We start from the raw sequence: 26,297 nt of genomic DNA, 5'->3' as shown, positions 1-26,297 counted from the left end.
CTATGATTATGCAAGAGAATGTCCTTATTTAGGATGAATGCTGAAGTATTCAAGGGTAAGATGCCAACATATCTGAAACTTATTTTCAAGTAGCTTATAAAAAATAATACACACAGGGGCACCTGGGTGGCTCAGTGGGCTAAATGTCCAACTTCGGCTCAGGTCATGCTCTCATAGTTTGTGAGTATGAGCCCTACATCAGGCTCTGCACTGATAGCTCAGAGCCTGCTTCGGATTCTCTGTTTCCCTCCCTCTCTCTGCTCCTTCCCCACTCATGCTCTCTCTCTCTCTCAAAAAAATAAATAAATAAACGTTTAAATAATAATAATACGCACATAGTGACTCTGTCAGTTAAGCATCTGACTCATGAGATCGAACCCCACCCTGGGCTCTGTGCTGACAGCTTGGAGCCTGCTTGGGATCCTCTGTCTCTCTCTCCTGCACGTGCTCGCACACATTCTCCTCTCTCTCAAATAACCATTTAAAAAAAAAAAGCAAATATGGCTAAATGTTAATGGTAAGTATGAAAATAAATGTGCAGAAGTTTAAAATTTTTCACAATAAAAAACTGAGGAGAGGCGCCTGGCTCAGGTCACGATCTCACAGTTCGTGGATTCAAGCCCCATATCAGGTTCTGTGCTGGCAGCTCAGAGCCTGGAGTCTGCTTTGATTCTGTGTGTCCCTCTCCCTCCCTGCCTCTCCCCCACTCACACTCTGTCTCTCTCTCAAAAATAAACATTAAAAAAAAAACTTAAAAACAAACAAAAAAAAAAACTGAGAAGAAAATGCTGTGTGACCCTTTAAAATGATTTCACAATCCACTAACAGAATGCAACTTGCAATCTGAAAGATACCACTCTAGCCCAAGGTAGAACAGTCAGAATAATATCTTAGCTCTCACTTTATTATCAATTTGGAGCCAGTTTTCTTAAACCTGTTGTTTGCCCAAAGAGAAGAAGGAGCCTTCATGAAAAAGCTCATGTGGAATGAGGCTTCCTTAACAAACTTTCCCTGCTAGGAGTCTCCCAAGTTTTGTATTTTTTTCTACCAATTAGTAACTCACTTTATTTGAAAGGAAAGAATAATCAGTGGAAAAATCCCTACCAGTATCAGGGAAATTTCATTTGCCCCTACTTTTGGAGGATTTTTCCCAATTCAAGGCCCATCACAGATAACACTGAAGTCCTTTTGATCCTTTTCCTCCCTAGTTAATGTTCCCAACTACCCTTAGCCTCCAGTTCCCAAGCTGCTTTCCAGGACACCTGGAAGCAAGCTGCATGGCTGAATGCAGAAAAACCCTTGCTCCCACACTACATCTGGCCCTGCCTTTCCACCAAATCATATGCCAATTTATTGCCCTCTGATGTACAGTCTATCAGGCCACTTCCTGGATGCTCCCACTTCACACTGGGCCAGAAACCCAAGGCAATAATGTGAGTTCTACAAATGGGCAAGTAATTGCTCAATAAGCGTGGAACAAGGAAAGGTCAGTTGTGATGTGTGCACATGTGGCAGCTCTTCACAACTCAACCTACAGTGGTAACAGAAGGCTGGTGTTACAGAAGAGGTATGCAGGAAGAAGCCAGACAACAGGCAGCCATGAGTGCTTGTCCATCTAAGTCTTCAGGATCTCCAAAGACCAAAGTAAAGAAACAAAAGCCTTAAACCTGTTAAGGAGCATCTTATCTTTTGGTTTCCAGAAGCAAAACTAAGAACTTAAGGTAGTCACTGCTCTCCATCAACTACCCTTTCTTAATGAGGTGATCTGAGCTGAAATGACTGAATCTTCATTTTCCTGTGTACACAGCTCTATCTTTTAATGGATGCCAGGAGAGAAAAGACGAATGCATTCATTCTTTCCATAAACATATCCAGTATCACTTTAAAAACTACGGTGACCAATTAAGCATCTATGAACATAGAGAGGTGGTTAGAAAAGGCAAGGCTGAGACAAATAACTCTTTACTATCTCTAATCAAAACTGCACTTTGAATTTCAAACATTTGGCTTCTTCGGAAACTCTCTTGGCACTTACTCTGAATTTGAGTGGGTGGAAAAGAAGAAAGAGACTCTGCCTGTATCCTTGTTAAAAACAAAGCAGCAGCTGGCTTTTCCTCTTTTTATTCATCTGACTGCTGTCATGGCAAGCTGGGCACATACTCAGAGAGAAATTTCAGGCCTCCAGAGGTGGCTGTGCCAGAGAGGACAATGGCAATGACAACAACACCAGCAACTTTGACACCCACTTCAGACCACACTGTCACACTGTCCCTTAACTTCTCCTAGAAAAAAATTAGGTTCCTTTGCCTCTGCTTCTGAACCAAGCTATTAAGAATGCCTTTTTGGGGGCAACTGGGTGGCTCAGTCAGTTAAACATCCAACATCAGCTCAGGTCATGATCTCACAGTTCATGAGTTCGAGCCCTGCATCGAGCTCTGTGCTGACAGTGTGGAGCCTGCTTGGGGTTCTCTCTCTCTCTAACTCTCTGCCCCTCCTCCACTCACACTTTTTCTCTCTCTCCCAAAAATAAATAAACTTAAAAAAAAGAAAAGAATGTGCTTTTTATCATAACCCACTTTCAGATACATGTAGTGGAAAATGTGCCAGCAGACCAGTTCTGATGGCTAAATGTGTTTAAATATTACGGACAGAAAAAGGGAAAGCTGGGCTCATAAGAAGCCAGACTATGCAGAGCTGCTGCTTCTCAAGAAAGTCTTCATTTTCTAATCTCTAAGACAAATAAATGTTTGGAAGAGCTTCTTGGTTTAGAAGTGTCAAATCAGGAGGATTCAGATCATTTGGGTAAGGCCCCAGGAAAAGAAATGACAAAGTCATCAAAATACACCTCTCAGAGTCACCTTCTTGATATGACTATTATATGGGGAAAAAAGAATCCCAGTACGTTTATTTTCTCTTACCGTGCTGAAATGCCACTCAAGCTACCAAGATTCTAAGGTCAGTCTGACTCAAATTCAGGTCACATCCTAATGTGTTTTTCAACAATCTCCAAACTAATACAATCTTTTATTATAGAACAAAAAAGTCAAAAAGGGCACAAGAAATACTTATGTAAGTGTGCCCAACCTTGTTCTTCCAACACTCAAACCATTACATGAATTTGTCTGCCAGATGTTATCATACACACTTGGTTCTTTCAGTCTCCACTTAGGCCTTGAACAATTCACAAGCTCAATTCCAAGTGAGACAAAGCTAATGACTCATTCGACCTTCTTCTCATGCTTACTAACCATGATATATTGCTTACTACTCCCCAAACTACAGACCTCTACAGAAAAAATTAAGGTATGCATTCAATCAGTATGGGAGATGATAACTCTAGGAAAAATATTTTTCAAATAATGTACCCTTAGTCAATCTTTTTCCTTACAGAAACTACTAAAGTCTCTTTTCCTGACACCTTCCCATGTTCTAAATTAAACAGATTAAACTTGAGGTATGAGGCATCCTTGAACAGTTTTGCTTCTTCTTAGAAGGGTATTTCTAAGAGACCTAACCCAGACAGATGTTAAGTCATCATTCTTCCCAGGTTGGCTTCCAGACTCTGTTTAAATGTTCTCTGCAAACCTCTAGAGGTTACATGGATTCAAATCTCCTAGCTCAGACTGTGAATTCACAAAGCTTGAGACAGACAGTACTCTACAGGTGTGTTTGTCCAGGATAAACTATATTTAAATAAACTCCTGATACATCTACTTTCTCCAACCACCTGCTTCTCCCTCTTAAACTCAAGGATACCATATCTTACTGTCCAGTAAAAAGAAATATCCTCTCCTTCAGTTACTCTAGGCAAACCACCAATGTCTTTGGGAATATCTAAACTCTGACCAGAACTGCTTTATTTTTTTTTTTAATTTTTTTTTCCAACGTTTTTATTTATTTTTGGGACAGAGAGAGACAGAGCATGAACGGGGGAGGGGCAGAGAGAGAGGGAGACACAGAATCGGAAACAGGCTCCAGGCTCCGAGCCATCAGCCCAGAGCCTGACGCGGGGCTCGAACTCACGGACCGCGAGATCGTGACCTGGCTGAAGTCGGACGCTTAACCGACTGCGCCACCCAGGCGCCCCAGACCAGAACTGCTTTATAGGAGAAAGCCAAATAAGAAAATGTATAAGCTATAATTTTTGTTCATTTCTTTGGCTTGTTTGTTACAAGACATGAAAAGATGGCTACAGACTGCCCTCATTCACTACCAGCTATTCCATGCCTGATAGGGAACCATATGGCGTAGAATACAGGCTACAAAAGTTAGCCTTGGAAAGGTCAGCTAGAGCTGCTAGTCTTGGAAAACCATTGGCTACAAGGGCAGGAAGTCTGTTTACCATTACAGACCCAATCCCTGAGTGCCTAATCAAAATGCCTAGAACATAGCAGATATTCAATAAATAATGGTTAGAAGTAATCCAATGAGCCAGATCCAGAAGGAATTCAAATCTTGTTGAACCCCAGCAAAAAAAGATCCAAGAAGCTAGAACAGTTCCATAGTTAATACAGGTGCTTACACTAGGCCTCAAGACCATCTTAGTCTTATGCAAATACCCCCAATCCTCATAGGTCCTTGGAATTAAAAATGTCTAGGGTTAAATCTCCAAAGGCAAACTCACTACCCACTCCACCCTATCCCCACCATCTCCAAACACAAACACCACTAAGTGTACCTCAAGCTCTGGCCCTAAAGTCTTTAAAGTTATTAAGAGGTAATCCCTGGGGCATCTGGGTGGCTCAGTCAGTTAAGCATCCAACTTCAGCTCAGGTCACATCTTGCGGCGCATGAGTTCAAGCCCCACATCAGGCTCTGTGCTGACAGCTCAGAGCCTGGAGCCTGCTTCAGATTCTGTGTCTCCCTCTTTCTCTCTCTGCCCCTCCCTCGCGCTCTCTCTCTCTCAAAAATAAATAAACATTAAAAAAAATTAATGGGGTGCCTGGGTGGCTTAGTCGGTTAAGCATTTGACTCTTGGTTTTGGCTCAGGTCATAATCTCATGGTTTGTGAGTTCAAGCCCAGGATCGGGCTCTGTGCTGACAGCACAGACACTGCTTGTGATTCTTTCTCTCCCTGTCTCTCTGCCCTTCCCCTGCTTGTGCTCTCTCTCTCAAAAAATAAATAAATAAACATAAAAAGAAAAAAAAAAAGAGGTAATCCCTTAAGAAAAGATTCTGGTTGTGATACTTTTAGACTATTCCACTCTCTCTGCTTTAAGCCAAAAATTTCCTGGGGCACCTGGCTGGCTCCTCCTGAAGAGCATGAGACTCTTGATCTCAGAATCACCAGTTCAAGCCCCAACATTGGGTACAGAGATTACTTAAATAAACAAAATTTTAAAAAAATTAAAAAAATAAGCCAAAAATTTCCCGGAAAAGAACCTCTTTAAAATGATCTGAGTTTAAAGACCAAGGACAAAGGCAGCCTAAATCTGGAGGCAAATGACCATAGCCAAACACCACAAATCATAACTGACTAGGAGCCCTTCCCATGAAGCTATACTGGATGAGGGCACTAAGGCTTGCAAGGACTTGTCTAGTTGGGGAACAAAGGGATAAAAAACCACAGACCATGTTGGCTAGAAGGATTCCTCTAAGCCGCTTACTTTTTTCAGACCTAAAATCAGGAGTAGTACCAAATATCCTGATATTTCACTTTCCCTTTAACCCCCCATCCCATGCCACAGATCTAACCATCTGATCTAGCTGCGAGACTGAAGATAACTTCAATATGCAAGAGCCCCCACAAGATCTCTAGAAGGATAAAAGGAAATGTGTCTTAGGAATCTAAGCCCATGTTAGAGCTTGGACAGATGTAAGGGAGAGGCAGTAGTCCTGCCCCTAAGGCCAAGACACCCCAGCCCTGCAGGCAGCACAGAGTTAACTACCCACCCGCTTTGAGAAGCACAAAGGTACATCACTGCAACATGCCTAACATTTACATTGCCTCTCTCTGCTCATTAAACAGGTTTTGGTTAAATAATGAACAAACTGTATTACAGACTCCGATGAGAATTCCAAAATTATAAATCAACTGGGAAAGCCCAACGGGGCAGACAGACAGGGAGGGGGGAGAAGGATAATATTGACTAATATAAAGGGCGCAGCTTGACAGTGGATATTCCTGCCACACCTGATCAAACACACTCCGTGGGGGGAGGGGAAAGAGAGCAAGAGAGGGGAGATGGGACAAGACAGCCTGAAATTTGCATCCGGAAAAGATTAAAACGGATTCTTTGGGGATAGAGAAAATACATAATATATATTACTATAAATGCAAAACTGTACTAAAAGCTAACTCAAATGTCAAAGATTACAGCTTGAATAAATTTAAATATAAAAGCCATGTGCTTTTTGAGTTAATGAGAGAGACATAAAAGGACAAACTGGGCCAAGAGGCTGAAGAGAGCCTTATGCTGCCTTTGCTGGGTAATGGGTTCAAAGCACAGCAGCAACTACAATCGGAGGCTTCCCTCCACTGCTCTGAGTCCTGAGGAAGAGCTGGCAAATCCCATCACTCTTCCAGCCTACATTTTCTATTTTTAAAAATTAAGATGTAATTCACACGCCATAAACCTTACCCTCTTAAAGTGTACAATTCAGTGTTTTTAAATATATTCAAAGTTGTACAACCATCACCACTATCTAATTCTAGGACATTTTCATCACCCCAAAAAGAAACCCTATACCTATTTGCAGTCCCTCCCTGTACCCCCACCCAAACCTGGTAACCACACATCTGCTTTAACTCCTTCAGAATAACTTCCTAAAAGCATTCCAAAGAAGGTTTAAAGACCAAATGAGGGGTAGCAGTCAAGTCTCACTAGTGGTAAACTAAGGCTTTATCCAAAATAGCAACATGCAAACTCTACTCTTAGGCACCCTGTATCTTCCAAGTGCAACTATCATTTTAGATTTGGTATTAGACTATTTTATTACTCTAAATGCTACAGGGCATATAGTTGTCATGCAGTTTGGGCAAATACTGACTGCAAATGTAGTCCAGAGACATGTATCTGGGAGAATAACTGGTATGGACTTAGCCAACCTGATTAGAGACAAAGGACTTATTTCTTTCACAATACTCAAATAATACTCCTGGACAAGTAGGTAGTGTTTATCTATCTTATCTTATTTATTTATCTATCTATCTATCTTATCCTCTGTTTATAAGAAAAAAAAATCATTTTGGTTTACTGTCTATGTCCAATCAACTACCCATTTCCAATAGTGGTATTCTTTTTTTTTTTTTTTTTTTTTTTAGCATTTATTCATTTTTGAGAGTGAGAGAAAGAGAGATCGTGAGCAAGGGAGGGGCAGAGAGGGAGGGAGACACAGAATCTGAAGCAGGCTCTAGGCTCCGAGCTGTCAGCACAGAACCTGATGCAGAACTCAAACTCACAGACTGTGAGATCATGACCCGAGCTAAAGTCAGACGCTTAACCAACTAAGCTACCCAGACGCCCACAACAGTGATATTCTTAACCAACCAAGGTAGCAGATAGCCTAGAAAAAAGCAAATAGAAAGTCTCTGTAGGAATAGTCTAAACCCAAGTCGGTTTCATGAGTTAAACTTATTGGAAGTCCTAGAATTCCTGCCATGCCTCCAATCTAGGTGGGACACCATTCCCAGTCACACAGCACAGGCAATCCCTTCAGTTTCTCTCTCCAAATTCAAAACCCTTTCCCAGCCTCCTACCATTAGCAGGCTTCCAAGAAAGCAGTCCTCCTGACACTGCCAATCAGAAAAATCTGTTTGTCTCAGTAAAAGAAACAAGAAATTGGTCATGGACCACAGAGTCCAGGACCACAGGGGCAGCTGACCCATAAACTTGCTTCCTGGAAGCCAGCACTGTGCGGAGTCAGAACCAATCAGAAGACTATGAGATGTTCTATTTCGGGTCCACTGTGTCATTTTCTCAGGCAGGTAATATGTTAAAACCTAAGAACAATGGGCAACCTTGGCAGGCACCATTTCAACATCTGCTCTGGTAAATACTACCAACTTCTTTCTTGCTCCAGAAGAAAGCTTGGCACCACCTAACCATGTCCTTAGTACCAGTGACAGAACTGGCTCCTCAGCACATTCTGGTTTTATTAGTTTCAAGTAGCAGATAATCTGGATTCCTGATTCAAAGATGTAGGAAAATTAAGCACAGACTCAACTTTGGCACCTCTTAGATGGTCTAGAAATCCCAAGTCCTGGACTGCACCACTCACCACAGATATAGTTCTCTTGAGACATGTCAGGGATATGTCAGGATAGAGAAAACAAGTGTGGGATATGGATGAGATGGCAAGCAGGAAATGTGGCTATATCAGGAAAACTTCACCATCTCAGCTCTTCAAGGTCTGTAGAGTGCCCAAAAGGCCAACAAGGCTACTCCAGTCTGATCTCAGACATTTTAGGGTGTTTCTAACCACATATAATACCAATATTTCACAGTGTATAAATTGTGAAATGTTGTGTTTAATCCTCTTCACATCTCTTAGAAAGATAGTACAGTTGACCCTTTACCAACATAGGGGTTTGGGCACCAACACCCCTTACAGTTGAAAATCCATGTATAACTTTTGACTCTCTGAAAACTTAACTACCAATAGCCTGTTAACCAGAAGCCTTACTGATAACATAGTCAATTAATACATATTTTGTATGTCATATTATATACTTTATTCTTCTAACAAAGTAGCTAGTGAAAAGAAAACATTATTAAAAAAGTCATAAGGAAGGGGCGTCTGGCTGGCTTAGTCGGTAGAGCATGTAATTGTTGCTCTCAGGGTTGTGAGTTCAAGCTCCAAGTTGGAGGTACAGATTACTTGAAAATAAAATCTTCAAAAAAAAAGCCATAATGAAAAGAAAATACATTTATTTTACATACAATACTATTATTGTACTGTACTGACTGAAAAAAAAAAATCCACACATAAGTGAACCTACACAGTTCAAATCCATATTGTTCAAGGATCAACTACACTATGAACTTTGGCCACCAAAAAGAGTTGTAAATACTTACTCACTACATTTTCTTTCCAATTGAGATATGTAAGCTTTATCTGTAAAGTCAAAAAAAAAAAAAAAAAAAAAAAAAGTCCGTGCAAGTAGCCAACTTCCTAAAGCAGCCAAGTCACTTAAAGTACAGGCCACAAAATAAGAACATGCCACCTAACTGCAGCTTTAGCCCTGCTAACTGGCTAACAACCAACCACTCCCTCTATACTTGATCCTTGGCTAACATTTCCAATGCTTTTAAACTGAAAATGCTCCTTTAAAGAAAACATGCAGGGAACCTTTAGATAACTTCAGCCCATGTTTAAGAAAAGAAAAAGGAATTTTTCTCCAGATACTCTCCTACATTTCTCACTAAAGGAGAACACTGGTTTATTGTTTATTTACCTTGCAGAAGCCTAGACACTAGGCTAAAAAAATTCCAGGAATATACATTGCAAAAGCCCTCTATGGTTGACAGAGGAACACAGCTCTGAGGCTTTCCCTTTCAGTCTATCTTTCCCCTTGAAAAACCCAAAGATGATGAGATTTGCCTCCTCCTCCAACACATAAATATACCTAACAGAAGGCACTTCCTGCATACAGTCTCCTCTAATTGTACCAACAGAAGCAATGCAGACCAGGGCACTAAACCAGGCCTGAGTTCTAGTTATGACTTCATCTCTCAGGATTAGTGTGACCTCGGCTAAATCACTGAAAATGTCTCTGGGCTTCAACTTCATTCATAAAAAGAGGACAACACCTGCTACGCCTCCTTCACAGAGTTGTGTAAAAGTTCAATAAGGTAATAAACATGGAAGCAGCTTTGAAAATTCTCAATACATGGAGGTGCCTGGGTAGCTCAGCTGGTTAAGCGTCTGACTTCAGCTCAGGTCATGATCTTGAGGTTCCTGGGTTCGGCCCTGAGTCAGGCTCTGTACTAACAGCTCAGAGCCTGGAACCTGCTTCAGATTCTGTGTCTCCCTCTTTCTGTCCCTCCCTCGCTCACTCTCTCTCAGAAATAAACATTTAAAAATTTTTTTTAAAAAAGAAATTCTAAACATATAAATATTATATAAAGTTATTATGATTAGGAAAACGGGGAGTGAAAAAGGGAACACATGAAGACTGAAAGATCTGCATTACACAGAATTAAGGCCCTAAGTGATGACCTTCTATAAGACCAGAGTTTTGCTGCAAGTACTAAAAACTTCACTTGTGCCACCAAATATAAAAAGACTTCCTACCTCACAGCATGCATGAGGTAGAGAAAGAAAGTAGTTAAAACAAAATAAAACCAAAAAATTACCAAAAATAACTTCATTATAACTCAAACAATAAAGGAAGCTTATTAATTGTATGAACACTGATTCCCCAGGAAAGTAGGACATCCTCCTAGGAACTCAAGGAAAAGGACCAGCAATGCAGTAAATCAGGGGCAAACTACATCCACAGGCCAAACCTGGCTTGTACCTGTTTTTTGGGGGGAAAAAAAAAGTATTTATCACTCTTTGAAGTATTATGTCTGGTTTTGAGGTACAATGGCAGAATGGAGTAGTTGCAGTTACTATGGTCTTCAAAGCCTAAAACATTTACTATATAGTCCTTTACAGAGAAAGTCTGTCCATCCCCGCAATAAAAACACATGTTCATTTTATCAGGATAAGTAATCCTACCTAGATGTGGGGACTTACCTGTTATATTGTTCAAAACCTCCTTTAGATGACTGAAACTATGCAGCAGAGGATCCCGTTCTTCATCCTATAACACATAGGTTAAAAAAAAAAGTCAGTATCAGACAAAGAGGAAAAAGGAAATAACAGACAGATCAAGGGTTCTTTGTCTGAATCCAATGATTAAGTTTTCCTTCTGAGGAAAAGAAAGTTAGCCATGGTTCAGTCTTCCAGTTCCCTGATGTCCTGTTTTCAAAAAGATACTCTGGACTTACTTAAAATATAAATCCTGAAATATTAATCTATACCATGACCATAGCACTCAAGCTACCATAGATTGCCAAGGCCTTTACATGCTATGGTCTGAATGTTTATGTCCCCTCAAAACTGCTTTTTCTTTTTTTTTTTTTTTTTTTTTTTTTAATGTTTATTTTGGAGAGAGACAGACAGAGTGCAAGCAGGGGAGGGACAGAGAGAGCAGGATGAGACACAAAATCTGAAGAAGGCTCCAGGCTCCGAGAGGTCAACACAGAGCCCGATTCAGGGCTCGAACTCACAAACCATGAGATCTTGACCTGAGCTGAAGTCGGATGCTCAACCAACTGAGCCACCCAGGCGCCCCAATCCCCTCAAAACTTCTATGTGAAAATCCTAATGTCCAATATGATAAGAAGCAGAGCCTTTAAAGGATGGGTGATTAGGGCCTTCAGAAGGTGGGTAAGGGTTCTGCCCTCAAGAATGGAACTAATATCCTTATAAAAGAGAGCTCCCTTGCCCCTTCTATCATGTGAGGATATAATAAGAGGTCTGAGACCCAAAAGAGGGCCTTCATCTGACCATGCTGCCATCCTGATCTTGAACTTCCAGTCTCCAGAACTGTGAGAAGTTCCTCGTTTATAAGCCACCTAATCTGTGGTATTTTGTTATAGCATCCCAATAGATTAAATTATATGTATTATTCTGTCTCTTCTCCTTCATACTCATTATATAATCGTACATGTTAATTTCAAAGACATTGCTGACTGCACTCTCACTTCTAAACAATTTTTTTTTTAAAGTTTGAGAGAGTGCGAGCACGTGCGTGAGTAGGGGTGGGGCAGAGAGAGAGAGAGAGAGAGAGAGAGAGAGAGAAAGAGAGAGACAGAATCTCAAGCAGGCTCTGTGCTGTCAGTGCAGAGCCCCACATGGGGCTTACCCCAAGACATGAGATCACGACCTGAGCCAAAATCGAAAGTCAGACGCTTAACAGACTAATCTACCCAGGCACCCCTAAACCATTTTTTTTAAGATTTTATTTTTGGGGCACCTGGCTGGTTCAGTCAGTGGGGCATGGGACTCCTGATCATGGGGTTGTAGGTTCAAGACCCACATTGGATGTAGAGATTACTCAAAAATAAAATTAAAAAAAAAAAAAAAAAAGTCTTTGGAACACCTAGCTGGCTCAGTCAGTAGAGCATGTGACTCTTAATCTCAGGGTCATGAGTTCAAGCCCCACACTGGGCATGGAGCCTACTAAAATAATAATAATAAAATAAAATAAGGTTATTTTTAAGTAATCTCTACACCCAATGTGGGGCTGAAATTTACAACCCCAAGATCAAAAGTCGCATGTTCTACCAAATGAGCTAGCCAGGCACCACTAAACAATCCATTTTTATAAATGAACATAAGATATTTCCAAATATATATATATATATATTATATTGAGGTACAATGGCAGAATGTATATATATAATATATATAATATATATTATAATTATATTATATTATATATATATATATAATATATATATTATATATATATTATATATATATATTCCAAATATATATATATATTATTTATATATATATATTTATATATATATATATATATATTTATATATATATATATATCTCCATCCATATCCACTGAGGTAGAAACATCTAAACTTGTTTTTACAATTGTGCCAAATTTATACAACTGCACAAAAAATATCTTTGAACATACGTATACAACACAGAAAGCCAGTTTTACAACTGGTAAGTTTCTTACTCATCTGATTGGCAAGACACGGCCTGCTTGATATACTCCTATTCCTAAGGAGTACCACCAAGTCACATTCCATGTACCATTTTGACAGTTAATTATAATCCTAGGGAATCTGAAGATAAGGCATCTTTCTGACATTTTTAGGTATATTTAAGAGGTCCCAACTACTACCGTAAGTTGTCTACAAAAATAGCTAGAAGAAAAACAGTATCATCTTTTGGGTCCCAAAGCAAAAAAGACAGCCTATAAATTTGATGCCAGTTGGAATAAAACAGAAGGGTCCTTGATACCAAGGACAACTCTGAATTCCTTCTGCTCTCATTATTACTGGGAAATTGATAACTCTTTTAACCATGCATCAGATCCCTTACAACAACTCAGTGACCAAGTGATCTGCCCATTCCCCACTTACCAGTGGAGTATGAGTGCTCCATCGGGCATTTCGTTTAATCGCCCCAACCACAATGTTAATCTCCCCTTGAATGATGTAAATATTTTTATCCACCATCCTGGCAAACCTACCAAAACAGTTAAGAGAAAAGTTAATATTTGGTTACTCAGAGCATACCCATATTTAAATCAGTACCTGTTAAGGTCAGAATTATGATTTAACTTCTTAGTACCAAGATTTCCCACCTGTAATACTAGGATGGGATGAAATCCATCTTATGTTATGAATCCAGCCACCTGAATCACCTAGAGGTCTCTGGAAGTTCAAGAAACAACTCAAAAAGTATCAATCCAGGAAATTTCTCAAAGGCACCTCAACAATCTCTATTAAGTATGTCAAATTCTTCAGTCAACTGTCCTCAAAAATCTCTCCTGTGAGGACTTTAGGTATGCAGATACATCTGTGCTACTAGATTGTTAAAGATATATTTCAGATCTTACTTTTGTTTTCTTTATCCCCTCAATAAAGTAATAATGAAGGTTTGAGTTAAAAGAAAAGAATGAAGGCTGTTAGAAAAACAGCCTTGGTTTGGAACCACAGTTACAACGTCCACTCATCTACTACATCCCTTCTACCAGGTCAGCTCCAGAAAAGTGGACAGTGGCAGTGACACAACCTTTAAAAAGTTCTGAAAAGTAAAGTTTACTTGCTTATAGCAGTAACTCTCTAATAAGATAGATTGAAAGGCAGACTCATTTTAAAGCTGCTTCTATATGCATCTCTGAAATGAAGCTGAAATAACTACTTTAGTATTTTATGTGCTCCCAACTGAATTATCACAGGATTTTCTTTGCTGCCTAGAAGAGCACTTAGAAAAGATATGTAATTCTCTTCCCAGGTGAAAACAAAAAAAACAAAAAAACAAACAAACAAAAAAAAAAAAAAAAAAAAACAAGACAAAACAGAATTTCTCCTTGGCATAGAGAAAAACCTAGGAGCATGTAAAACCAACCTTACCGCTTTCCGTTACTTAAAAATCTTCTTCACAAGGACAAAATTTTAAAAAGCAAAGAGGGAAAAGGGCAGGGGGAGCATATAGTTAGACAAACATTTAGATCAGACTCCAGGGAAGTTAAAACAGTAAGGCTATCAGGGTTAAGAGAAGAAAGAATTCCACAAATATTTACTTATTAAGCACCTACTATGCATAAGGCATCTTTCAGAGTACTAAGGATACAAAACAAATAAGACACAGAAAGAGCTGTCAGACATATTGTGGAATGAAAAAAACTGTAGTATATGACTCTATGTTACCATTTATGTAAAACCCAACCAACCCATCCTACAAAATGCTAGATTTTTGTTTTTGAAAATACGTAATATTCAACTTACAGTATGACATAAAGAGCAATATAACAGCCAGTATCCAGATTAAGAATAGTTCAACTGAAGTCACTGTGTGTTCTCCCTAAATCATATCCTCCTCTCTTTCATCCATAGGTCCCACTTTTCTAAATGTGGCGTTTATGAAACTTTTATGTTGCTTTGTACTTTTACTTCACTGATATGTATCTTTTTTTTTTTTTTATGTTTTTATTTTTGAGAGAGAGAGAGAGAGAGACAAAGCATGAGCGGGGGAGGAGCAGAGAATCTGAAAGAGTCTCCAGGCTCTGAGCTGTCAGCACAGAGCCCCACGCAGGGCTCGAAGTCACAAGCTGTGAGATCATGACCTGAGCCAAAGCCGGACAGCCGGACGCTCAACCGACTGAGCCACCCAGGTGCCCCTGATATGTATCTTTAAATAATATATAACATCATTCCATATATTTTTGTACTTTTATTTAACTAATACAATATTGCAAGTAGTTTTCTGCAATTTGACCTTTTCCCTGGAAACATTATGTTTGTGAATCATCCATGCTACTAAGTATACTTTATGTATTTTGTCCAGGTAATATGTATATATGTAAACAGAGAATATATATATACCCCAAACTCAATAACCATAGTTATCTCTAGAGAAAGTACTGTGAAATCAGTGAGTAATCAGAGGATACTTTAGCCTTATCTAGAATGTTTTAATTTTTTACAAGAAGAATATATTACTGTACCACCAATATAATTAAAAATTAATTAAAGAGATGAGATATAATTTCTGCCCATGAGGCATTTAGCGAGTTTAGTGGGATCTAAAAGAAAATGAGCCAAAGATATACAGAAAAGAATGCAACCTTCAAGTAGTTCCATTTGCATATTTTGCAGAAGACAGGGCCCCCAGAAAGCAAGAAGTATGAAAAACATTACAATAAAAAATTTTTTTAACGTTTATTTATTTTTGAGACAGAGAGAAACAGAGCATGAATGGAGGAGGGTCAGAGAGAGAGGGAGACACAGAATCTGAAACAGGCTCCAGGCTCTGAGCTGTCAGCACAGAGCCCGACACGGGGCTCGAACTCACAGACCGTGAGATCGTGACCTGAGCCGAAGTCGGACGCTAACCAACTGAGCCACCCAGGTGCCCCATTATAATAAAAATTTTTTAAATGTTCATTATCTATTTTTGAGAGAGAGAGAGAAAGAGAGACAGAAAGTGGGTGGGGGAGAGGCAGAGAGAGACAGAGACACAGAATCCAAAGCAGGCTCCAAGCTCTGAACTGTCAGCACAGAGCCCAATGCAGGGCTCAAACCCACAGACCATGAGATCATGACCTGAGCCAAAGTCAGACGCTTAACCTACTGAGCCACCCAGGCACCCCACAACACATTTGTTTTAATGACAATTTAAAGAAACAACTAGATTAGTCCCAGAAGACTATCTACTTTCTAAATGTCCTAGGCACACAATGTTCTCTCCTGAGAAGATCCAACAATGAGAACATACACAACAATAAGGAGGAGAACCAAGAAACTAAAGATAAACAAATTAAAAAGTAATTCAAAGTATCAGAAGAGAAAAGATAGAATCTCTAGTATCTCTCCTTCCTTAAATTATTTAGGCAAGATGAGTATGTTCTAAATCTCTAGAAGGATTTTGAAGAAATTGCTAACAGAGGCTGCCCCCAGAGAAGGGAACAGAGGAACAGGGATAAGAGGAAGACTTACTTTTCTCTGTATATTCTTTTTTACCTTTTGAATTTTGTGACACACATATATATTACTTATTACCTATTTTTAAATTAGAATAGTGAAGAACAGTTGTATTATTCCATATATAAGTAATTAAGATCAGCAATCAATGTTAATTAGCCTAACATTTACTTTAGTCAATAAGACATTACCTAACACATGCTAAGCAAAATACTAGGCACAGCATACAGAATGTCACTACCCACGCACAAGGAATTTATAATCTAGTAGTTTAGATAAAACACATATATACACACACAAGCCCATATAGATCTTCAATACATGAGTAATACACAGTGTCATAGTAGTGGAAAAAAGAAAATTATTTCTGGCAAAAGGCTCTAGAAAGGCAACTAAACGACAGACAGGATTCAAACAATAAAAAATATAAGGGAAGAATGGCAAGGGTAAAGGCTCATAGGTAGGAAAGTCAGTAGGTATTTAAGGAATCATGATTATTCCAGATTGGCTAGAACATTATTCCTAGAGTAATAATAGGAGGTGTGGGGCATATCATGGAAGGCCTTCAATATATAATTATTATTCAGGGCACCTGGGTGGCTCAGTCAGTTAAGCGTCCAACTTCAGCTCAGGTTATTATCTCACCATTCGTGAGTTCGAGCCCCACGTCAGGCTCTGTGCTGAGAGATCAGAGCCCAGAGCCTGCTTCAGATTCTGTGTCTCCCTCTCTCTTTGTCCCTCTCCCGTTCGCCCTGTCTCTCTCTCTCTCAAATATAAATAAACATTTAAAAAAATACAGTTATTATTCAGTATGTATCCTGAATACCTATCATTATAAAAAAATATTTTGGAAGGCCTGTAAAGGAACACTATAAAATAAGAATAATTTCTCTTTCAAAGAACAAAGAGAGGGGCTCCTGAGTGGCTCAATTGGTTGAGTGTAAGATCAGGTCCTGATCTCACAGTTCATGAGTTCGAGTCCTGGGTCAGGCTCTGTGGAGTCCCACATCAGACTCTGTGCTGACAGCTTGGTGCTTGGAGCCTGCTTTGGATTCTGTGTTTCCCTCTCTCTCTGCCCCTACCCAGCTCATGCTCTTCCTCTCTCTCAAGGATAAATAAACATTAAAAAAAAAAAAAAAAAGAACTAAGAGAATGAGAGAAAACACTCATACTGAAAATAACAGCAATATAGGTAAACAACACTATACTACAAATTGAAAAAAAAAAAGTGTCAATGGGATTAACTGAGATCTAATAGGATCTAGTGGTTATTTGGAAGGCTTCCTGGAAGAAATAAATTTTGAACTGGGACTCCAAACTGAAGTAACCAACCTAACACTTGATCAAAATTTATTAGGCATCAAAAGCTAACAACTTTCTTTCTTACTTTTTTTTGAGAGAGAAAGAGAGGGGGCTCAAGTGAGCAAGGGGCAGAGAGAGAGAGAGAGAGAGAGAGAGAGAAGTGGGGTTCACCCAAAGCAGGGCTTGTGCCCACCCAATACGGGCTCGTGCTCATCCAATGTGGGACTGGATCTCACAAACAGTAAGATCATGACCTGAGCCAAAGTCAGATGCTTAACAACTGAGCCACCCAGACTCCCCAAAGCTAACAACTTTCTAAGATAGTGAGGACCTAAGCAAAAAAAATCATTGTCTTAAGCTTCTTTTCTTAGTTAAAAAAAAAAAAGAAAAGAAAAAAGAAACTAGAAAATGAAGAGGAATTATTTTCAAGGACTATGGGGAGTTGCTTTATCTCCTGCCCGGCCTCTGAGCATTTGTTTCCTCACAAAGTGATTGTCCCAAGGGAATCTGCCCTTCAGCTTCAAATGGGAAGCTTGGATGAACCACTTGCTGCCTGGTAGGCGACAGCCTAGAACCCCTGATCACAAGGTCACAAAGGCCTGCAGAGGACCTCACAAATTTAAGGTGTATCTTCTATCAGAAATAACGTGAGAAGAAACAAGCAAATACACAGCAACATCCCTAGCCAATAGGCCACTGGCCCAGAGACTGTGAGCCACATATATCCTTTGAAAACACTGTGTACAGCATTCCCCTCGTGCTTTGTGGCATCCCAGTTACTCACCCCAAGAGGATTCAAAGAGGAGTCCCTCTATCAACTGGCAACTCCCTCTAGATCTAAACAAAAGCAGGAGAAACAGAAACAACAAATTGGATCCTTACTTCATGGAATACAAAAAAAAAAAAAAAAATCAACTTCAAATGAATTCAAGACTTAAATGTGAAAAAGGAAACTTGAAAATTTTTAGAAGATAATATATGAGAATACTTTTATAACCTGAGCATAAGAGAGAAGCACCTAAACAGGAAATAAAAAGCACAACCCATTTTAAAAACTGGTAAGTAGGGGCACCTAGGTGACTCAGTTAAGCGTCTGACTTCGGCTCAGGTCATGATCTCATGGTTCATAGAGTTCAAGCCCCATGTCAGGCTCTGTGCTGACAGCTCAGGGCCTGGAGCCTGCTTCGGATTCTGTATCTCCCTCTCTCTCTCTGCCCCTCTCCTGTTCATGCTCTGTCTCTCTCTCTTTCAAAAATAAATAAATATTAAAAAAAATTTTTTTAACCGGTAAATTAAACCATGTTAAATTACAGACATTTGTTCTAAAGATACCATAAAAAAAGAAGGGAAAAATAAATCACAAGCTGGGAGAAAATATTTGTATATTTTACACATATAACTAATAAAGAAGCAATATCCATAATATGTTACAAAACTCTAAGAATAGGCATATAAACCTTCCCCCAAACTGGCAAGAGACATGAATAATTATTTCACAGAAAAAGAAAATACAAACAGCAAATATACAAAAACATTATTAGCACCATTAATAATCAAGAAAATTATAAAAGAAGTTTATGAGATACCATTTTACAGCACAAAAATAGCACAAAACATTTTTCTTTAAGTTTATTTATTTGTGGAGGGCGGGGGGTGGTTTGCAGAGAGAGAGAAGGAGAGAGAGAGAACTCCAAGCAGGCTCCATGCCATCAGCACAGAGTCCCTATGCAGGGGCTCAATCCCATGAACCCTGAGACCACGACCTGAGCTGAAACCAAGAGTAGGTCGCTCAACCAACTGAGCCACCCAGGGACCCCCACAAAAAATTTTTAATCTGACAATACTAGGAGTTGGTAAAAATGCAGAGGAAGTGGCTAATATGTAAACTGATTCAATTCATCTGGATTTCAATTTGGCATTATCTTGCAAAACTGAAGAACTTCATATCCTGTATCTCAGCAATTCTACTGCTAAGACCATATCCCAGAGAAACTTACAAAAAATTTAGAATACTGGCTGTGGGGAAGAGGAATGTGACTAATAGGGAAAGGTATACAAGTGGCCTCAGTTTTGGTGATATTCTGCTTTTTAAGCCGGGTAGGGGACACTGATGCACCATATAAGCTACACATATTCTGTCTGTATGTATGAAATAGACCATCAAAAGTTCCTTTATTTTTTTAATATTTATTTATTTTTGAGAGAGAGAGGGGGAGAGACAGAGAGAGACAGAAAGACAACTTGTATGCACGCGCACAAGCAGGGAAGGGGTAGAGAGGGAGAGGGGAAGAGACAATCTGAAGCAGTTCATGGTAACAGCAGAGAGCCCAATGTGGGGCTTGAACTCGCAAACTTTAAGAACACAACCTGAGCCGAAGCTAGACTCTTAACCAACTAAGCCATGCAGGCGCCCCAAAAGTTCCTTCTTTTTAAAGTCATGGTCTTTGTTGTCTGCCTTTGCACATACTGTTCCTTTTTCTGTTTTGAGTATTCTTCTCATTCTTATCCATCTGGTAAATAAACCCTTACTCATTTCATCCAAGAGTCATTGAGTCAGAATATACCACAGTGGTTACAAGAACAAGCTTCAGAAGCAAAACTGTCTTGACCATCACCACCTCTATAATCTTAGCCAAGTTTCTTAGCCTTTCTGAGCCCCAGTTTACAATTCTCCATTGCAAAATGAAGAGAGTACCTCCTCATCCATTTATTATGAGGCCTACATAAGAAGGCTGTAAAGCACCTAGCATGGAATCAAAGCTATTAAAACTCCCCCAAATTAGCTGTTATTATAATGCCTGCTCTATGAGACCTTTCCACTCTCTCAGAGAGTATTAGTACTCCTTTTCTGTCATCCCATTACACTGTACATAGCTCTATTTAAATAACTTATACTGATTTATAATTATTCATTTAGTGTGTCTCTCCGTCTATAAGCATCTCAGGAAGACACCATGATTTATTCACCTTTTTATCCCCAATGCCTATAACAAAAATGATAAATACTGAAGGACCAAATGAACAAATGGGTGGACTAACATAAGACTGACTATTCAATATAGTGCAGCTAACATCCACCTCTTGTAAGAACAATGACTTCATAGAAGACAAGGACTCTAAGCCTATGCAGGCAAACCTTTCTGCATCCCATATTTGTTTCTCTACCAAGTTACAAACCTTCCATACAGACTACTCTACAGACAAAAATAACCTATATCTGCCCACCAGTCTATTCTGTTTTCGCATCTATTTTCCTGAAGTCTCCTCATGTGCTATTTGCATGTTCATCTTTCTTCTCTGAAATACATAATTCTTTACTGTCAATTCTTTTTTTCAAGTTTATTTATCTTGAGAGAGAAAGAGAGCACACGTGAGCACAAACTGGGGAGGGGGAGAGAGATAGACAATCTGAAGCAGGCTCCGTGCTGTCAGTGCAGAGCCCAACCTGGGGTTCAACCCCACAAACTGTGAGATCATGACCTGAGTTGAAATCAAGAATTGGATGTTTAACCACTTAACCTACTGAGCCACCCAGGTGCCCATGCCAACTCTTCATACATGTATATATGGGTCTTATTTTCTTTGGTTGTAAATAGGTGTTACTAGTACACCATTGTTTATGGGGTTTTTTCTTTGTTTTAATATTTACTTAAGTAATCTCTATATCCAATATGGGGCTCAAACTCACAACAACATGCTCTTCCAACTGAGCCAGCTAGGCACCCAGAAGTTTTTTTCTTAATTGCTTTTAAAAGTTGTCTTTAGGGGCGCCTGGGTGGCTCAGTCGGTTAAGCGTCTGACTTCAGCTCAGGTCACAATCTCGCGGTCCGTGAGTTCGAGCCCCTCGTCGGGCTCTGGGCTGATGGCTCAGAGCCTGGAGCCTGCTTCCGATTCTGTGTCTCCCTCTCTCTCTGCCCCTCCCCCGTTCATGCTCTGTCTCTCTCTGTCTCAAAAATAAATAAAAAACGTTAAAAAAAATTTTTTAAGTTGTCTTTATCCAATAAGAAATTAAATTCTCAGGGTACCTGGGTGGCTCAGTTGGTGGAGCATCTGACTCTTGATTTTGGCTTAGGTCATGATCCCAGGGTCATGGGATTGAGCCCCGCATTGGGCTCAACACTGAGTGTGGAACCTGGTTAAGATTCTCTCCCTCCCTCTCCCTCTCCCTCTGTCCCTCTACCCCTCTCCCCACCCCCCATCCATTCTCTCTAAAGGAAAAAAAAAATTACATTCTCAAAAAGCAAAGACTGTTTCATGGTGCTTTGATGTCTAATACAGAGCTGTGCAAACCAAGAAAACTTATGGACTTTCTGAGAGGGTAAAAACTAAATGACCCTCAACTGGCCCTTCCAAGGTTTATTTTTACTTAGTCTCTCAAACATTCCAGAAAAGCACTAAAGATACAGCTTGTAAGATTCCCAGAGCTGTCCAAGAACCATATATATCATAGTTCTGTGCTAATAAAGCAGAGAGTGTCCAAGAATTACTGAATTAGTAAACAACTTACTGGGCTCAAGAAATTTATCCCAAGGGTGGAGAGGTAAGTGTAAGTCAAACTAGGAAGAGTTGGTGCCCTGACAGGCCACAACTGGAAAATCCTCCCAAACCCAATAATCAGGTGTCCAGTGTACTTCAGCTCTGCCACGACACCTCCCTCTACGGAGATCCTGAGTCTATCCCAAGAACTATATGCAAGGTGAACCACTAAGATATGTCCAAAGATGTCCCTTCTATCAGCCTAGAGATAAAAAATGAAACAATGCTCCTCTTTTTCACTCATCTGTTAACCATGCAGAGCACCCAAGGTGAAAATTAAGGGTAACAGTTTGCAGAGTAGGACAAAGATAAAAAGTTAGTCTGTGTGATTATACATAGAGAACTGCAGTGATTAAGTCTCATAAGGCATGCCTATCTTGTGTATCAGGGGTCATCATCCACTGATGATGGATAAAATCCAGACCACAGACATACTTTGTTCTGCCTGCAAAAAGGTTTTTAAACACTTTATAACTAGTTGCCAAGAGTTTAAAACACAATGATCTGAATTTCAAGTTTCTCCTAAAAAACACCAAGACTGGTCACATTGTGCCCACATTCCAGTACACTACAGTCCCCACTACACCCTTATATATTCGTATGTGGCTTACTTTACTCATTTACATTACCTGCCTAAAACTCAGGCATTTAAGCTTGTAATCCTTGCTTTATGTGATGGCAACCAATCACTACTTCCATGATTACTTCCACTCTGACTGGGGCTCCAAATCACCATACTGCTTTATTGTATTTTCATTTAATTAAACAATTGCTGTTGAACATACTGAAATATAGAAAAAGAACAATAAAAGCTAAACAGCTGCCAATTACATTTACACAAGCCCTTCTAGCCTGACAGTAAAACCTCCCCTTCTCCCTTCAACTCGACTCCACCATTATCCCAACAGCAGAATTATTCTAATTAGTCACACTGAACCACAGGAGCAGACTGTGATCAATCAATAGAAATGGCAAACAAAGGCTAGGATGATCCTTCCAGTGAATGCTGTATAAATACAGTGAGTCTTCTCAAAAGCAGGAGCTGTGTCTTTTTCCTCTCTAGCTGCTCATACTAGCCAGTCTTAAAGTACCCTATCAATGAAGTTAGTATCTAAAAGTGGCAATCATCCTTCATTCTGGAACACTGGGGAAGTGCAATAGTGGCGGAACACTGAGAACTTCAAGTTCAACTGGGATTGGTACCCGGCTACTCATGATATGTGCCTATAACCTGAGCTCTTACTGAGTCAATGAGCATCAATCTCAAGATTAGACATCACTGGGGGTGCCTGAGTGGCTCAGCCAGTTGAGCGTCCGACTTCGGCTCAGGTCATGATCTCGTCGTCTGTGTGTTCGAGCCCCACGTCGGGCTCTGTGCTGACAGCTCGGAGCCTGGAGCCTGCTTCGGATTCTGTGTCTCCCTCTCTCTCTGCCCCTCCCTGACTCATGCTTTCTCTCTGTCTCAGAAATAAATAAACATTAAAAAAAAAAAAAAAAAAGAGTAGACATCACTGTCTACAGCCACTTTTGAAATGAAGCTCAAGTACAAGTCTTGAAGGAAGAACAAATTTTCTTTTCTTTCTTTTTTTTTAAGTTTTTTTAATGTTTATTTATTACTGAGAGAGAAGAGAGAGAGAGAGAGAGAGAGAGAGACAGGGAGAGAGAGAGACAGAATCCGAAGCAGGCTCCAGGCTCCAAGCTGTCAGCACAGAGCCTGACACAGGGCTCGAACTCATGAACGGTGAGATCATGACCTGAGCTGAAGTCAGATGCCAACTGACTGAGGTACCCAGGCGCCCCTCTTTTTTTTTTTTTTCATTGAAGTATAGCTGACATACAAAAGAAGAACAACGTTTTTGATTTGAGATGAGGGTTGGAAGAAAAAACTATTACTATCTGGAAAATGACATTTTGGTAAAGAAAGGGAAAAGCTTTGAAGCCTGAGATACTTCCAGGCCCAAGTGAAAAGATGCTGGATTGGTCACACTATCTAATCAAAGACTGGATTGCTTATTATGCAAAGCATATCAACTCAACAGGGCTCAACAGGGCCTATCAACCCAGGTGAGCAAGGCAGGCTCATCAAACCAGATACTTCCTAGGCTATGTCATTTCATAAAGCCACTTTTTTTTTTTTTTTTTAATTCTGCAACTTAGATCAGCAAGTTAAAACACAAACTATTTCCTGGACCATTTCCATCCCACTTATTTTAAATCGATAAATACAAACAATAAATACTGTCCCACACCAACACACACACACACACACACACGCTTCAGGAGGGCAGGGGGTATTAGGTAGGAAGAAACTGAGTTTAGTCACATAGATAGTTTTTCCTACGTAGTTTTTCCTTCTAACACAAGGAGGTTTTGATCCTCCTTGTCACTACTTCACCATGCAAAGTCCTGACTGCCAGAGCCAGAACCAGGCCACAAGTCAGGATCACATACTAAAACTAATCCTAGGTAAAGATAACATTTATGAAGTGTCCATTACTTTCTGAAAGGCATTAGGTTGATACTGCTCATTCCCACCTCATGCTCTCCCTAGGCCATTGCACATATATGCTACTGCTTTTAAGAAGTATGTAAATTAAACAGAACAATCCCAAAACAGACCTTTCTATTTGTATCCCCCACAGGGCCCAGAGAACTGCCTTGTGTACCTGAATTAAAGGCATAAAATTTTCTATGTTATGCATTAAAAAACACTACTTACACTATTCCTCATTTCTGAAGACACTCTTTACCTCTGGGGGCTTTTACAGTTTTACAATACAGAAGTTTATTGAAAGTTACCACAGCGCCATAAACTACTCCTTGGAGTTATGCTCCATCGTTCACTCTGCTGAACTTTTAAATTAGCTGAACATCTTTCATGACTCTTTTACCCACTAAAAATAAGAGGCCAACAGTACCAAACCACCAATATTCAAATCCTTCTCTGTTCTCAGCCAAATATGCCATAATAGAGTGGCTTCCTTGTGAATGAACATCTCTTTAGGCCAAATGAATTGAAGACCCTGGGGTAAATGCCAACTGAAAACATACACCAGAAGAGAATATCTGTAAACAATCATGTAAAGGAAGAACAGGCTCAGAAGGTAAGTCCAGGGTTTACATATAGACGCAGACTGGCAGCTGAGCTGCCCTAGAAGAGCAGTCTTCTCTTAGTCCCAATCTCCTAAGACTGACCTCAATCCTTCCACACTTCTTCTCACTACCTGAGTCTAGGTTGCACTAGTTCATCATCCAGGATTTAAAAAGCAGTCAGCTGTGTTAATGAGGCAGTCAAACAGAAGTGGACGCTGTACAGGATCTGCAGAGACTCTCATACCTAAGGTCTAAAAATCAATCTTAAAAAGTACATACAATGTTCTTTAGGTTTGCTTTCAGGTTTTGAGGACTGGGCTCTTTGGGATGCAGAAAGCTCGAGAAGAGGGAAGCTGAAGACTAGATTAAGCCTGAGAACACAAGAAGAAAGATTCGGACACCCGAAAGGGATCAGAAGTCAGAGCCGAAGTCGCCCCTCCAGCCGCGGGGGCCTGACCTTTGCCCCCTGCATGCCTTCCAGTTCCCTCCCACAACAATCTCTCCCCGACTTATTATTGCGTCTGCGTCCTTAACCCACCCGGCTCGTCCTATTTAAGGGCCCTCCTCCCCTCATTCCCTGTGGCGATGTCAAGACGGCCTTTACGACACTGAAACTCTAAGAGACTTCGCTGACCTGTCAGCGGATCCAAAATGGCGGGGCCTAGTCCCAGGACCCGCAGCCGCTGCTCATGTCCAGCCCGGGCCCCGAAGGCGTCTTTAAGCGGCTCTCCCGGCTCTGGTGGCAGATAGGAGAAGGGAAGGAGCCTGTTTCCTGGAAGTTGAGGCCGAAGTCAGGGAGCGCACAGACGGCCAGAAAGAGTCGGCCGGAACGGGCGGTGGAGCCGGCTACCTTCCCTGTCAGCTCTCTGACGTGGTAACTAGCCTCAGTCTAGCCCGCTGCCTGGTAACTGCGCGAGCCCTGCTGTTTACAGCCAATCATAGCATTGTATCGTGAGAAGTGGCATTCCAGCTACCCAATAGAAAGAGAAAATTAGCTTAGGGAGGCGGGTACTACCTAAGGAGGCGAGATTACAAGGGAAAGAAAAGGGTAGGTAGGGGACAACCAACGGATACGAGTCCTCTCTGAGTGACAGTTAAAAGAGCCAATAAAAATTAAAAATTGTGCTGGACGGGTGGAGAGGTGGAGCTTGGTAGGTTTGGTTGCAGTGTGCCGCTTAGCAGTGGCTGCTGGGCATT

The 26,297-nt window shown here is 40.4% G+C and overlaps 1 protein-coding gene across 13 annotated transcripts in view; it reads right to left on the bottom strand.

The window, feature by feature from the left end:
• GBF1 (golgi brefeldin A resistant guanine nucleotide exchange factor 1) overlaps positions 1 to 25,993 on the bottom strand; it is a 119,992-nt gene extending 93,999 nt beyond the window's left edge. For 9 of the 13 annotated variants that reach the window (XM_006938122.5, XM_006938125.5, XM_006938124.5 and 6 more), the window contains exons 1-3: positions 25,735 to 25,992; positions 13,104 to 13,209; positions 10,684 to 10,750 (exon numbers count right to left, since the gene is read on the bottom strand). In XM_006938122.5, the coding sequence (XP_006938184.1) occupies positions 10,684 to 10,750; positions 13,104 to 13,199 (163 nt within the window). In that variant the 5' untranslated portion in view covers positions 13,200 to 13,209; positions 25,735 to 25,992. Of the gene's footprint in view, positions 1 to 10,683; positions 10,751 to 13,103; positions 13,210 to 18,255; positions 18,309 to 22,636; positions 22,792 to 25,734 lie in introns of all 13 variants that reach the window. The other 4 variants (XM_019813752.3, XM_023240856.2, XM_045040606.1 and 1 more) reach the window with 3 other exon arrangements.
• Positions 25,994 to 26,297: the final 304 nt, after the last annotated feature.

Source organism: Felis catus, chromosome D2 (assembly GCF_018350175.1).
Source record: "Felis catus isolate Fca126 chromosome D2, F.catus_Fca126_mat1.0, whole genome shotgun sequence".
In the NCBI taxonomy this organism is placed as follows: domain Eukaryota; kingdom Metazoa; phylum Chordata; class Mammalia; order Carnivora; family Felidae; genus Felis; species Felis catus.
This window is presented reverse-complemented; position numbering and strand designations above follow the sequence as displayed.